Source organism: Festucalex cinctus, chromosome 4, assembly GCF_051991245.1.
Source record: "Festucalex cinctus isolate MCC-2025b chromosome 4, RoL_Fcin_1.0, whole genome shotgun sequence".
NCBI classification, from domain to species: domain Eukaryota; kingdom Metazoa; phylum Chordata; class Actinopteri; order Syngnathiformes; family Syngnathidae; genus Festucalex; species Festucalex cinctus.
Genome location: NC_135414.1, coordinates 8325300 through 8340975, shown reverse-complemented (window position 1 = coordinate 8340975; position 15676 = coordinate 8325300). Strand labels below are relative to the sequence as shown.

Sequence of the window (15676 nt, the reverse complement as noted above, 5' to 3'; positions counted from 1 at the left end):
TGTGGAACAATCTGGATTGTAAAACAAAATCATCTCATCTATCTGTATTTTTAAAAACTTGACAAAAGCTCAATTACTGGAAAAATACATATAGCATATGGACATGCTGCTGCATTATCTTTTTCACAGAATTGTTACATTCAAAGCATCTTGACCGATTTATTTTGTGAGGATTATTATTATTATTATTATTATTGTTGATCAGGAGCAGATAACATAAATTTTACTTCTTTACTTCTTTACTTCTGTCCCTTTTCATTTCTCTTTTATTAAGGAATGAAATAAAATCGAATTGAATTAAATAATTTATGCCCATTTTCTATTCTCCTAATTTATGATCAGCTTCAGCTACAAGCATATTTAGCTAAATGCTAACACATAATAGCAAATGCCCTATTTGGGCCATCTGAACACTGTGTCACAGTATTATAACCCTTTAAATAACTAATAAATAAATAATTATTTATAAAATAAATAATTTGGACACAGTGAACGAACAAATTTAGACAGATAATATAAATTATTATTGGTCGTAATTATGGTAATTACCACGTCCAGTAGAAAATTGCACGATGTCGTATTTTCTACTGGACAACTGGGAATTTATTTTGATAACCGAGTTTCCGAGTTGAGAGAACTTTTCAAGTTTCAACATGGCGGAGAGCGCAGAAGGATTCGTGAATGGCAAGAAATATTAACACTTATAAGGGCGTACGTCCACTAGCACAGCAGACTGTTGTAGAATCTACACAATTACTTACCATACACAATTTTCCTATGACAACAAAATCACATGAACAGAACTTGGTCGTGTTTAGGAGTTTCCGAATGGTAACGTCCATTTTTCCCCTAGCACTTGAACGCAGCATAATTCTCCATGTTAGGTTTCACCATGTCTATTATACTGCCCCCAGGTGGCTAAAAGCGCACACACAAGAGTGAGCAGCATCCACTTAATTAAAGCAAACATTTGGCAAAAACTGTGTAGTTCTTTACGCTAGATTTAATTGTTATCGCTACTTTTATTGTTAAAAACACATTTCAAAAATATGTGTTTATTTTTGGGAGGCTGCAACTGATTAGTGGTATTTCCATTCATTTCAATGGGGACAGCTGATTTGAGATGCAACTATCTCAAGGCACCAGTAATTATTGATAGAATATTATAGAATCCTGGCTCAGACTCCAAAAAGTTGATTGACATGGCCAGCAGCATATTTACAAACGAGTTAAACAGCACTTTTTTATAGTTTCAACAGCTTGAGATGCTCAAGTCTTTTATTGAGAGCTATTGTTACATAAAAAACAATGGTTTGCTTTATTGCCCAGTGTGAGCCACTCACTTCATTATTTGGATTTATGACACGGTCGGTGTAAAGTCATTGTCTTAATTACACCAGCAACACATCAAATAAGTCTCACTGGAGTGAATGCGGTGAATAATGCATGTCGCAAACTGCAGGGAACAAACATTTGTCATTTAGATCATTTTCTACAAAAAATAAGTAGAGTCAATATTTGTGTAGTTGTTTCATAACAAATGTGTTTTTAATGAACACTCCTTGATAGAACTGCACTTAGTCTGACACCATGCAATTGTGAGGTGAAATCAAGTAAAACACGTTCAAATTTGCATAGATTTTTATTTTAGTAGAATCTATAGTTGACATCAATTAAATAAAAAGAAGAAACCAAGAGCAAACAATCTTTAAATTACAAGAAAATTACACTGCACCATTCATATAGTACAAAAATAGGCCTTATTTAGAGTTTTGTCCCACATAAGCCAAGTCATTCATGTACAGTATTCATAGATCACACAAGTTTAAGGTACTGTGTGCAGCCAAGGGGCCGGCGACCTCCCGGGGAGGTCGACGGGGGTCACGTGAGGCCGTCCCCCAACGCATTTAATGTTTACTGACCAAGCATAACGCACATGGACGTGCGCAGAACTGATTTCAGCCCTTAAGTTTAAGAAGATGGGATACATTCTAGCGCCTTCCTTCACAGCAGCTCAACAATACAAGGTGTCGCAACATGGATGACGCAACCACACGCGCACACACACACAAACATTAAAGTGAAAAGGACTTAATTAGGGATTGACAAGTGAAACATTTTAAAGGGGAAGTTAACCTCCCCCCAAAATTTCTTGACAATAATTTGTCCTATGCAGCCCCACTAGTCTAAATATGGTATTCTGGTTAATACTGCGTTGGTGGAATATGACTTAAGCAGCAAAATCCAGCCGTTCGAGCCGTTTTTATCAATTATCAGAAGGCAGCCATTTTGTCACTTGCTGTCGAGTTAAAATGACATCACATTTGATCAGGTCTCAACAACCAATCACAACTCAGCTTCAGAAAACAGGTGAGCTGTGATTGGTCGTTAGCCCTGAGCAACTGTGATGTCATCTTCAGTCGACAGCAAGTGGCAAAATGGCCGCCACCTGAAATGGATAAAAACGGATGGATTTTGCTTCCTTAACTCTTATTCCACAAACGTAATATTAATCAGAATGTCATGTTTAGACTAGTGACATCACATATAACATACTGTCAGGAAATGTTTGAGGTTGACTTCCCTTTAAAAGATAAAACTGACAAGATGATTGTCTTTGGTTCTGCCAACATATTGCTTCTTTTAATTCAACTCGACACGGCAGACTCCTCGAGCTCCATTTGATCGCAATTAGAGAAAAGCCTCTTTTAAGTTCATTAACAAATTTTGAATGTTCAGACAATAAAGCACTACATTAACCCGAATATTGCAAGTCACTGGCATGACGTTCTTTTTGAGAGTTTGAAACGGCTCCTAGTGTGTTTGAGACGCTCGCTCACTTCAGCGAGTTCTAAAGCACTCGAAAGTGCACACTCGAGCAGGCAGACAACCACTCAAAACAAACGCACATCTTGCCATTAACACACGCTTGACTATTACCTCTAAGAACAAAATCACCTTGCATTGTTATTCTAAAAGAGTTCAAGGAAGCAATTTTGGTGCCATATTAGCTCATTACGCTAAGAATGGCGTTTTGAAATTAGTATCCTACTTAAAGCCTAGATGTCAGTAGGCACTAATGTAGATCCACGATCAGCCCTGTGCAGCCACACCGAGGGACAAACATCTGTAATCACATCTGCATCTGCACAATGCCCCCCCCCCCCCCCCCCAAAAAAAAAAGACTTTCCGGGAGGGCTTCTTGACACAAGTGGTTAAGTTTAAAATGGATTTATTTTCTGTGCCTGCCTCCTTGCTCTCTAAACAGGGAAATTGATTGTCAGCGTCAGAACAAAAAGTCTTAACCTCAAGAGGAACCATCGAGGGAGGACGGGAGTAGAAAGAGCGCAAACAACTTCAAGCTGGCAATTTCGATTTAACACGTCAGTAAATGCCGGCCAACGGGAGCGAAAAGTCAATCCTGTGACCCGTCCTATTTCCAAAAGCAAGGATTTAAAGCCCTCCGTGAGAGGGCTGATTGTAAAAGGTGAAAAATTGACACGGCATCATAAAAAACCCAATGAAATGCCAATCCTCCTCAATATTTCCAGCCTACTTCCAGCTTTCGCGCGCGTTGGTGTGTGAAACCGTGCTGAGTGATGAGAGGTAGATATATAAAGGGTGAGCAGCTGTGGTTTTGTATGCATGTCATCACCATCATGACAACCTCTCTCAGCACTGTTTGAGTGCCAGATAATCAATTCAGTGACGCTAGTGAAAAGCCATCACTGGATTTAGATTTGCTACGCTTTCAATCATGAGACGCGTAATTGAAATGCAGCGCAGGAGTAACTTAAAAACAACCTTCCCCTAAGGTATGACTGAAAAAAAAAGAAAAAAAAAAAGAAGGCAGTTTCCGCAGCATCAGTCATTGTTGGAGCTCACAGAAGTGATCCGCTTAAATTTAGATTTGATGATGTGCAGCTTCAACTCGGCTTGAAAGACGAAAGCAGCAATGTGAGATGGAGGAGAAAAATGTCCCCCTAGATTAGAAGGAAGACGTATAATATTTCTCCTTCACAATAAATGACACAGACAAGTACATTAGTGTCATTGCTAATTTGAGGCATGTGCAATTTGTCTTTGTAGTGCTAATATGCCTGGACCAGGGGAACATATTGATGTATTGGTAATGAGTCCAATCCTTCCGGAGTTGAATCACAAGTAATAGCCACTCCGCTGCCACAGGCTCGATCAGGTACATTTTTTTTTTTTTTTAACTTAACACGCTTTCACGTGTGATCGGTTAGAAACATTTGAGGCTCGTAACTAGCTGTGTGAAACCAAGTGTGGCTCGCGTTGCAGGAGAGACATCTGTGAGGAGTCGGAAAGAAATTTGTGTCACACAACACAGGTGACACAATCCTTGATAGGTGACCAGAAAAAAACAAAACAAAAACAAAACAAAAAAAAGGCATTTGGGATGTTGATACTTGCGCGAGACAGATTCCAAATAATTTTTTCCTCACTTTAAAAAAATCACGTCAAAACAATCTCATCTGGCTACTGCACAGAGACTGATAGAAAAGGGAGGGAGGAAGAAAAGCAAACCAACAACTGTCTTTTTGGACAAGGTGCTGGAGAGGAGAGTGCAGGATGATGGGAAATGGAGGCCCAAGAGAGATAAAACCAGACAAGAACGTGAAAGCAAAGACACCCCAGCCATGAATTATCCAACAATTGGTGATGAGGATTTTTGTTTTTTTTAAAATCAGGGCGGGAAAGGAATGTATTAAAGAGCACTTTGTGTTTTAATAAAGGCAGTTCTCTCGTTGTGGACGTCAAACTCTTCGTTTTCCGAGTCCGTGTTGGCGCCGTCGTCCCCCCACACAGTCGGGATGCCGCGGTACGACACCACCCGGTTCCCGCCCAGGCCGCCGCCGCCGGCTTCCAGGGACGGCAGCTTGATGAGGGCGCCCGAGCGCAGCTGCAGCAAGAGGAAGACGCCGGCGAAGACGGCTACGATGGCCACGCAGCTGAGAACAGCCGCCGTCGTCGGCAACCTGGAGGTGAGCTGGGGCGGCGAGCCGGCGTCCCCCTCCCCCTCGGCGAAGTCGCTGGGGGTCTCGCGCATGTACTGGGTGACGCGGTCGCAGGTGCCGGGGATGGTGTTGAGCGAGCGGTGGGGAGGGCAGGACAGGCAGGCCTGAGGGCTGAGCCGGCTGCACGTCAGGCAGGGCGGCAGGCACGGCATGCAGGCCGAGACGTAGGCCGGGGAAATGTTGTTCCCCACGGTGTAGTTGAGTGGGAGGGAACCCACGGCGTAGCCTGGTGGACATTCGTTCACGCAGTTTTGCATGAAGAGGTAGTAGCCGGCGTTACACTCTGCAACGGAGAAGCGCAGGAGAAACAAATGAACGGCAAGATACAGACATTTTACACACATTAATACATAATTGAGTCAAAATGTCGAAACTAAAGATATTTACAATTAAGAAAGGGATCATTTGGGGTGAGGTGGTCATTAAGATTTCATCTTCGTAACCAAAGAATACCAATGACAATAGTACCAAGCTGAAAACAAATTATAATTGTGCCCCGGCATTATGCACAAGGTCAAAGTCAAACCAATAACCTCAAACTGTAGAAGTGAATTGAGGAGCTTCATTTAGACAAAAGAAGTGCTTTGCCACCATTCTGTGGTATGTTGGATCCTTGTTGACGTGAGTTGAGGAGCTCAATTTAGACAAAAGTAGCACTTTGCCACCATTTTGTGGTATCTTGGTGCTAAGTTAATGCAAGTTGAGAAGTTTGATTAAGACAAAAGTAATGCTTTGTCGCCCACCATTTTCTGGTATCTTGGTGACATGTTCAGATGAGTTGAGGAGTTTCTTTTTGATAAAAGCAGCATTTTGCCACCATTTAGTAATTACTTGGTGCCAAGTTGATCTGAGTTGAGGAGCTTCAGTTCAACATAAGTCACATTTTGCCACCATTTTGTCGTATCTTGGTGCCGTGTTGACGTGAGCTGAGTAGCTCAATTGAGACAAAAGTAGTACTTTGCCACCATTTTGTAGTATCTTGGTGCTAACTTGACGCGAGTTGAGAAGTTTCATTTAGACAAAAGTAGTGCTTTGCCATCATTTTGCGGGATCTTGGTGACATGTTGACGTGAATTGAGGTGCATCATTTAGACAAAAGTAGCATTTTGCCACCATTTTGTGGTCTCTTGCGGAAATGACACGAATTGAGGAGCATCATTTAGACAAAAGTATTGCTTTGCAAACTATTGTGTGGCATCTTGGTGACATGTTAACTGTAAAGGCAGGGATATGTTGTCTGAGATGCCAGTAGGTGTCTGTGTGTTTATGTATGAGTGGGCGGAGCTGTGTGTGTGGGTGTGTCAGAAAGGCAGAGAGATTGCTTAATCAATGTCACCTGTGTTCCTGAAATGTTTGCTTGTTGGTATAGGAAGAGAGGAGGCAGGGTGCTGTTATTTTCTGTTGACCGCTAGATTGACGCTAAATTGACGTTATATTGACACTATATTGATGTTAGATTACCACCATATTGGCCCACTCTGCAAGTTCACCTTCAGTAATTGTACATAAAGTATAGTATTGAAGAGTAAAAAAAAAAAAACACCTACAAACTGCAGTAAAGGCCTCAAGTTTCCATCTTGGAATCAGCGTGTCGGACAGAGCCCCGTCTTCTTATCTTAGTGACTAAATTCGGTTTGGATAGTCACAACATTAACATAAGTTGATGAGCTTCAATTGGACAAAAGTAGTGCTTTGCCAAGATTTTGTGATATCTTGGTGACATGACACAAATTGATGAGCATCATTTAGACAAAAGTAGCACTTTGCCACCATTTTGTGTTATCTTGGTTGCCAAGGTGATGTGAGTTGAGGAGCTTCATTTAGACAAAAGTAGTATTTTGCCACCATTTTGTGGTATCTTATGGAAATCACACAAATTGAGGAGCATCATTTAGACAAAAGCAGTGTTTTGCCACTATTCTGTGGCATCTTGGTGACATGCTGACATAAGTTGAGCTCAATTTAGATAAAAGTAATACTTTGCCACAATTTTGTGTTGGTGCCATGTTCACGAGTTGAGGAGCTTCATTTAGACAAAATAGTGCTTTGCCACCATCTCAGGACATCCTTGTGCCAAGGACCTATTTAGAAGTGAGGAGATCTGCTGGTACATTATCACCATGTTTTTACAATTCAATTCAAATATGGTTAAAGAAATATGGTTAAAAAAACAACAACAACTTCATTCTTGCACCAGTGTGCTGAATTCTCCATCCCTCGTCCTATTCTCCTTCACTGGTCGCATATTCTATCTTCTCTGGTAGACATACTGACGCAATAAAATATAGTGTGAATGAAGTATGTGCCATTTTGCGGTCCGTGTGCACTTCAGCAGCTGTCTGCAGACGTGCAATGCGGAAGATATGGACACGCCTTTAAAAAACACGAGCACCACCAAAGCTCACTAAAGTAGTAAAGTGCCTTCCTAACTACTCTGTTGGCAGTATCACTTCTCGCATTCATGATGAATCATGGTTAAGTGGTAATTCCATGCCACTAGAATGCAGATCTACGGTACCATCTTTAAGCTGCCGCCGTCAAAAGCTTTTAACTCACGCAGGCATCGCTAGCATTCCGTTAGTGTAAAAAAAAAAAAAAAAAAAAAAAAAATGGTGCCAAATAAATTATATGCTGTGGCAACTCCTGATTGGAGGAGCTGGAAGTCAACTCCAATAATCTAGGCGTATTTCTTTTATACCGCTCTTGATCATTAGATTGTGTGTGAAGTCACCGACACGTCTGTGCGGGCAGCATGGCTCAGTTCCTACTTAGTGAAAAGTGTTACATTTTAGTGTGAAAGGTTGTCTGTCTCTATATGTGCCATATGATCCACTGGTACCCAGTCCAGGATGTAGCCCGCCTTTTGTCTAAGATTAGCTCAACCTATGGAGACCGAAGTATAATTATCACTCTTAAAATAAATGAAATTTACAACAGGTAAAAATATGGCTGAGACAACTACACTGCCTCTCAATGAAAATCAGCTGACCTTATTAGGCCAACTGTCAATATGCATTACCCATGTCTGCCTGTAGGGGTCAGACTGTCACTGTGTCAGACAGCTGGTTTTCTGCTAGACCTCTCTAAGGTGATATTCGTGTATGAGACAGCAATATGGACTTGATTAGAATAATCTGACGAATTGCTTGAAGCTCTGAGCAATAGTTTGCGGCTGTGGTTCTGACTTCTCCGTCTGCCTGGGGCGGGGAGGCCCCATGTGATTCTGTCGGTTCTCACTCATGTCATGCATTTGAATCATCTTTTTTTTTAACGCTGTTACTGCTTGTACACTTGGGACAGGGTGTAGGATGCCTCAAGGAATGTGGGTCAGTGACTACAATCAGGTGGGAGGGATTTGTGTCTTGTATTAAGAGCTCTGTGAAACACTGCATTTTGATTTTTGAAGTTTGAAAGGTGCTACTTCATATAGTGTTAATTGAAGACAAGCGGGTGAAAATGTACTGTGCTGACGTGACAAAAACGATGAGCAAACCCAGCAACACCAGACATGCTTGATCACTTGTCACACTCTTCTCACAGTCTTCATACGAGCACCGGGAAGAGACAGCATCTTACCAAGGCATGACTGTTTGAGGTCCAACGTCTTACAGTTGCCGCTTCCAGGCTGAGAATCATCAGGGGAGCCGGTGCCATACAGCACCAGAATGAACTGGGTTAGAGTGCCTGAGAAGAGAGATGAGCCAGGAGATATTTTTATATATATTTATTATAAAGCTTTCATGAAAAGAACAAAAAAAAAAAAAAAAGTAGGCCTGTCAGTCAAAGAGGCTCAAGCTCCCGAGGGTAGATTTTGTTCAAGCATATTCTTTAGAAGACTCTCACATTTTTGCCATGAAGTGACAGGAAATGACACTTTGAAAAGAGCAGCAATTTTAAGACGACCGGATGTCCCTTTGTGTCTAATAAGAGTATTTTGTGAGTGCAAAAGAAGTGTGGGGGGTCTTGAGAGGTTCTTCTTGACTCAAAGTCTCTTGACTGAGGATAGAGCTGAGTGATTTCAAATTTGTTCTCTTTTCTGTTTTTTTTTTTTTTTTAAGCTTCTGAATACAATTTGGAAGGAATGAATCAGCTATTCATGTGTTAATTTGGTCAAGTAACACATAGCTAACTAGCAGTTTTTATTCCGCTAACTCAATGCATCTAAAACATAATGAGGTTGTGTTTAGGAGTTCAGTCATAAGTTGACTTATTTATACAGCATAATTGTTTGTTTCATGTTGGGATTTCAAGTAGGGATAGACGCATTATCAGCCGGACCGATTATTGGTGCCGATATTTGGCTTTTTTTTTTAATTTATTTATTTTTTTTACAAATATCAGCATCTACCTCTTTAAGAATCTGAAAGTCGATTAAGCTGGTATCTCACCGAGTGGTGAATTTTAGGTTTTCAGCAGGATTTGTAAGATGTTCACAGACAGTTTTTACTTGTCGCAAAGACATTTCAAACATATTCAGACAATTTTTCCACTGTTTGTGAAGATCTTTTGAAATCTTTTATGAACCCTGACGAAAACTCAAATTAGCAACATTCGCATGTATGTGTCACTCTGGGAGATACAGGGAACTAGGGTTGTCACGAGAACCGATACTTCGATGCCAAGATTCTGAAAATGTGACGGTACTGCCTCTTCTACAATACCAGAAGTATAGTTGGTACCGAGGCGGCAGATCTGTCCAAGTCATTTGTGTTGTTTTGGAGGTGAAAATGAGCGGTGATCTGGCAAACCCATGTAACGTTTAATCATATCATGTGACTACCCTGCCGCTGCAACAATAAGGAAGAACTTTTCACAGTATCAGCCATTTTATTATTGTATACTATATTGTTTAATACTTTAATGCACAGCATTTAATTTTAATGATTTAAAGCTACATGCCAATTTTTCTGTTTAAGCAAACCGTATCGTTGTTTGTTAGTCACTTCTAATGAAGGAGTGTATGTTGAAGTACATGGGATTTATTGCTTATTTTCTATTTTTACCGTGGTATCAAAATGGCATTGAGAATCGTGAAATTTTAATGGTATCGCATTGACTACTAAATTTCTGGTATCGTGACATCCCTACAGGGAACCTTAATTTATGGCTTTATTTAAAATTCCACTTCATAAAAAAAATTATGCTGACACTGAGAACTCTCTTCACTTTTTATTTTTAAAATAAAAAAATTAAGGAAAAAAGTTTAAATTAAGGGAAAACTTTATGTACGATGAACAATTATTTGCTTAGTTTTTAATTTAGCTTAACACTTGCTGATGACCCTGGAAGTTCAGTGCAATTTTTGTTATATTTTTCCAAACAAATCTGTCAATTCTTTATATGGCTAAAATTAAAAGAAAAGGTAATTTATTTTCTCTTTTAACACATGCTGATAATCCTGGAAGTTCAGTGCAATTTTTGGTATATTTTTTAAACAAACCTGTCAATTCTTTATATAGGTAAAACGAAAAGAAAATGTAATTAAAAAAAAAAAAAAAAAAAAAAAGACGCTAATATTTTCTCTTTTAACACATGCCGATGACCCTGGAAGTTCAGTGCAATTTTTGTTATATTTTTTTTAAACAAAGCTGGTTAAAATTAAAATATCGGTTATTGGACTCCTTGACTACCAATTATCATTATCGGCCTAGAAAAAAACAAAACATATTTCAAGTACTGTTATGAACACACAAAATGTGAACAATCCCAACATCAATTTATATGAAAACACAAACAGGCCATCACATCGTGCAAAGAGGCGTTACCATAGTCACTGGCCCCTGCTACATTCTCAATCTCCAGCGTCCACTTCCCAGAGGGGTTCTCATCCCAGGAGTGGGTGGTCATGAACGCCCAGTCATTAAAACCCTCTGATGAGTAGTCATGAGGCCTGCAGGAAATCATCACAGGCATGTAAACAGACTCAAGTGACCACTTTGTGTCCTTGCGTACATGCAGCTGTGTGTTTGTACCTGGGGTGGAGCAGTGTGGAGCGTGTGCCGGCAGGACTAATGAGGTGGATAGCCAGGTTGCCCCTCCGGTTGTAGGACAGGGTGAGTCGAGCTTGGACGTGCTCCAGTGAGGTCACGTGACTGTCGCTCCCCAAGCAGGCATCCACGCTCTTGTTAACTGATAAATGGCCGCCAATGTTTCTGTCAAAAGATGCCAAATGAAGTCAGAGGTGGCGTTTGATGTAGCTTACCAGGAAAGCGTGCCATCAGAACCATTACAGGCTTCCTCCTAAGCTTGGGATAAGAAGGCTACTTAACTCCTCATCAGTGTGATAGTTTGCAAGGGGCAACCAGTTTGTAGCATTGGAGAGGATTAGAGTTTCACCACCTGTAGCGACCGTGTGTTCTGTAAGTCATGCACCTTTTTTTTCACCCTCCTTCCAATCGACACTTCAAAGTTTTTTTTTGTGTCAAATCAAAATAAATTTATTGAAGAGATGACAGATTTAAAAAAAAACGTGTTATTGTGAACTGTCATGCTGTAGAGCACAGTGTTTCAAGTTCAGGAACATTTTATTTGGTCACTAAATGATGTTACGTTAACTCTTACTGCAGTGCCAGCCGATTTCGAGCATTTTAACTCATCTTTCAAGGCAAACAGAATATTGTGTGCTTTTACTACATATACAAATGAAAGCTCACATTCCATTTTTTCATTAGAAATTTTTTTTTTATGTCTCTACCTTATTCTGTTCTTTAGTAATCACCATTGGAAAATAGGTCATTTGAGTGACATTGAGTGAAAATTGAAAAGATAAGGAGGAAACAAGCTTTTTGTGAAAAGTTACATTTTCTCCACAACACTGACTTTGACACTAATATTTTTTGTTTAGTGATACGAATTAGGTTTAATGTGACAAAGGCCTTGATCATTCTCATCATCCTTGAAAACGTTTTATCTCATCAGATTTAATCAGATTCTGTCATGTTTCATTATAATTCCATACAAAAGAGATACAATGCTGCCATCTGCTGGCCATAGTTAGTGGGTGTTTGTGATTCCACAACCTATTGACCAGGCAGTGCTGCACTTAGATGTTGCACTACCCATTGATAAAAACAGTTGACATCATTTAACGTTTATGGCGGCATACATCGTGATTTTACTAATCGTTATTAAATGTTTTTGGAATTAATTACCCTTCCCCATAGCTTCTAGATGTCCAAGGAACTGAATTTATCAGAAGATGCAAAGGAGACACTGATTATATGTAGTGCATGTGGGACACTGTAAATCAGTGTTTCTCAATTCCGGTCCTCAGGGTCCCCTAGCCAGCCTGTTTTCCATGTCTCCCAATTGCAACGCAGGTGAGGATCGTTATCAGGCTTCTCCAGAGCTGGCTGATTAGCTGTCATTGGAATCAGCTGTATTGGGAATTGGGAGACATGGAAAACAGGCTGGCTAGGGGGGCCTGAGGACCGGAATTGAGAAACATTGCTGTAAATTATTATATAGGGAAATATGTTAACAATACCCCCTACTTAAAACTGTCTGATGTACATTCTGTTGCTCTCATTTTGACAGATTGAGAGCGACTGAATCCCTAACAGCTCCCTTGGTTTAAGTCACTCTGGATGACGTTAACAGATAACCCTTGAATGAAATCACCTGCCCTGACCGCTGCTCCCAGATGCTTAAACCGTCTGCTGGTGCTCACACCCACACAGCCAAACTGCAACAAGTGCATAATGGCTGGGTGAGATGTCAGACTGTTTACAGTACTGCATATGAAATAGCCAAGGGAGAAAAAAAATATCAGTTCTGTTTTCTTCCTCACAGTGAAGTTTTCCAAAACTTGCTTTGGAAACTTAAGTTTGACAGACATTGCTGATGTGGACAAAAACAAGCAATTGATGCAAAAGATCTGCCGCTCAATTCAAACTAACACTGCTCAAAAGATGCAGAGAGGCAAAATAAATCAACAATTCTTCAGTATAGTTTCTGCCGCTATGATATGTAGCTTGATACATAAACCTAGGGCATAAACGGCTCTAAATAATTGAATATGGAGAGGATTATCATTGGCTTTGAAATACAGTGAGCAGTGTGTGTTGCACAAACTTCGGCTCGAAGAGCATGGTGATCACACATTTTCGTTGTGGTCCTACGTTGGTCCATGTCTTTGCCAGTGCTACGATTGCACTGGCATCAAGCAGGCCATATCCGTATGAATGGCTAACTGCAGGAAATGAGAGAGAGAAGAGAGGAGACAGACAAGACATGACAGCTGGCCTTCTGAAAGAAACATCCTCAATCAAGGCTTTGGAGTGCATGCCACGTCAAGAAATTGACTTCTTTGGTTTCTAATTTCAATTTAGCTTCAGAAATGGATGCAGAATCTAATATTGTGCGTGAAGGACGCCACACAGAAGACGTGAACTCGAGTTGTGTACCTTTGCGTCCAACCCCGTTGGTATTCCAGTCATTGGTGGCCAGGTGGGCAGGATGAGAAGTTCGCACAACCAGATGTTGCATGTCTCTCCAGGTCAAATTTTTACTGGAACAAAATGCAAACACAAGCACATATACAGACACACATTCTCAACACAGTTTCAAGCCAGATGACTGAAAACGCTACATCGTGGGCAACTACTCTCCGCAATGATCCTACAAAGTTGCACCTATGAGTTATTGTGACTCCTCAATGTGCTTAAACTTGTCAAAATGTTCAGCAGAAAATAAAGTGCTAAGTAGACAGTGTATATTTAGATCAGCGGACATTTTTAGAACATGAATCTTAGGACAAAGCTGCTGGCGATGTGAGATTTTGGGAAAATGACTGATTAGCACTTACTTTGCCTCAAGAGCCAGAGCGATGATCCCAGCAGCCAGTGGGGCGGATGCAGACGTCCCCGTGTGGGAGTCTGTGCATTTAGCCTTAAGATCTGTCGTGATCTGAAAAGGAAAAATAATTGTTAGCTTACATGAGCCTGCTAGGGCCATTAGGGGAAATCTTTTCGACATTTCAATTGCCACTTATTATCTTATTATCATGTAAATGTATCTTCTGGAAGTGAACGTAGTTGAAATGTTAAAGAGGTGGGAAATAGTGAAAATGGTTCCCTTGTCCAGCAGTGGCGTTAGATAGATGGTGAAATCTACCCCGACCCAGGAGGTAGTCTTTTCAGATTCAACTGTTGCAGCATACCTAATTTATGACCAACAGCAAAGTGCCTTGGTTGGTTGCACAGGGCAGCTTCCTGGTCTGATTTACAAAATATGCAGTAATATGAAGCAAGAAGCAAGCAATCTCCGAAAAGATGCAGGTCAGAAATCTAAAAAGAGAGAAGCTCCAAGCGACACAGCCCAATGTGACCCAACTAAATAATCACGAGAAAAATACAGTTGGCGACTCACACTTGTATGCAACCTTGGGTTTTATACTAGCACCATTACACAAACACAACAAAAGCAAAGCGAGAAGGCACATGTGATTGCTGGAATGTAGCCCTAAATGATTCCGTGATTGTGACATGAATGTTAAGCAGAAGCTTGCCAGGGGGACTTCCAGCAGCTTACTATTCATAATCATTGAAATGGGCCAAATGTGAATTAATGGATTAAAAAAAACAAAAACAAAAAAACAAGAAGAGAGCAGATCAGGAAGAGGATCGGGAAGTCCTAAAGCTGCAGACCCCAATGCTGCATTTCAAGTTAATCAACAACCAATTATTGTGCAAAACTGTACTTAGATCATCATGATGTTCTTGCTTGTCCACAAACATGACTTTGCAAGTCACGCCATAATCATGTGTTTAAACACAACAGCCAACTACTTATGTTACAATTTTAAAGTTTCCCTATCATTCATTTACTGATATTTAGAGATAATCGTAAGATGCAAAAGAAGATATTCTCACTAGTGGTTTAAATGCGGAATCACACACTGTACACTTTATGGACAAAAAAAATAAAAAAAATAATTGGTTCTCATTTGTTGCATTTAGTCCCATATTGCCAGTCTTGGCATCACAGTCACACGCGCTGCCATGAATAATAATTGAGTGAGAGCTTGAATGATGTGACATTGCAAAGAGTTAAAGTGCTTTAAGGCCGAAAAGCACGAGATAAGTGAAACCCGTAATTATTTAAAATCAAGTACATAGCCATACAGTCTCGTTCTTCTGGATGAACGGACAAAAATGACTATTTTTTAACAATGGATGGTATAAACACCTGTTTATAGTTTATGATTGCAGTTTGGTAAACCAAAACTTACTATTTGCTTCTCGTTGAGGTTGCCTGAGCTGTACGTGGTTGCGAGGGTTGAGGAGCAAGCCTCGCTGTACCAAGGGACTAAGCCATTCTGTGTGGAGCTGCTGATGGATAGAGTGTAGATGCTGTTGGTGTAGCCATCACAGTTACAGCTGTCCTTGTCTCTCCCGCCGTTGCCAGATGCCCACACAAAGATTGAGCCCAAACCTCCACGACCCTGAAGGTTGTAAAAGACATATTAAGCAACTCTTGGACCATCAAGAAAAAGACAGAAATTCCATAAAATCATTGCCTATTTTAAAAATATCTACTATCAGGCGACCAACCAGATAAACCGGTTACTGCAGTATACCATCCAAACTCTCAGTCCTTGAAGTGTAATAATTCAGCTTTATGGTATTGTGGCA

General features: G+C 40.5%; 1 protein-coding gene across 4 annotated transcripts in view; it reads right to left on the bottom strand.

Moving 5' to 3' along the window:
- Positions 1 to 1623: 1623 nt before the first annotated feature.
- The window catches only part of furina (furin (paired basic amino acid cleaving enzyme) a), a 71387-nt gene continuing 57334 nt past the window's right edge, over positions 1624 to 15676 (bottom strand). For all 4 annotated transcript variants that reach the window (XM_077518607.1, XM_077518609.1, XM_077518610.1 and 1 more), the window contains exons 9-16: positions 15274 to 15486; positions 13849 to 13949; positions 13448 to 13551; positions 13116 to 13233; positions 11015 to 11194; positions 10808 to 10932; positions 8619 to 8726; positions 1624 to 5325 (exon numbers count right to left, since the gene is read on the bottom strand). In XM_077518607.1, the coding sequence (XP_077374733.1) occupies positions 4733 to 5325; positions 8619 to 8726; positions 10808 to 10932; positions 11015 to 11194; positions 13116 to 13233; positions 13448 to 13551; positions 13849 to 13949; positions 15274 to 15486 (1542 nt within the window). In that variant the 3' untranslated portion in view covers positions 1624 to 4732. The remainder of the gene's footprint in view (positions 5326 to 8618; positions 8727 to 10807; positions 10933 to 11014; positions 11195 to 13115; positions 13234 to 13447; positions 13552 to 13848; positions 13950 to 15273; positions 15487 to 15676) is intronic.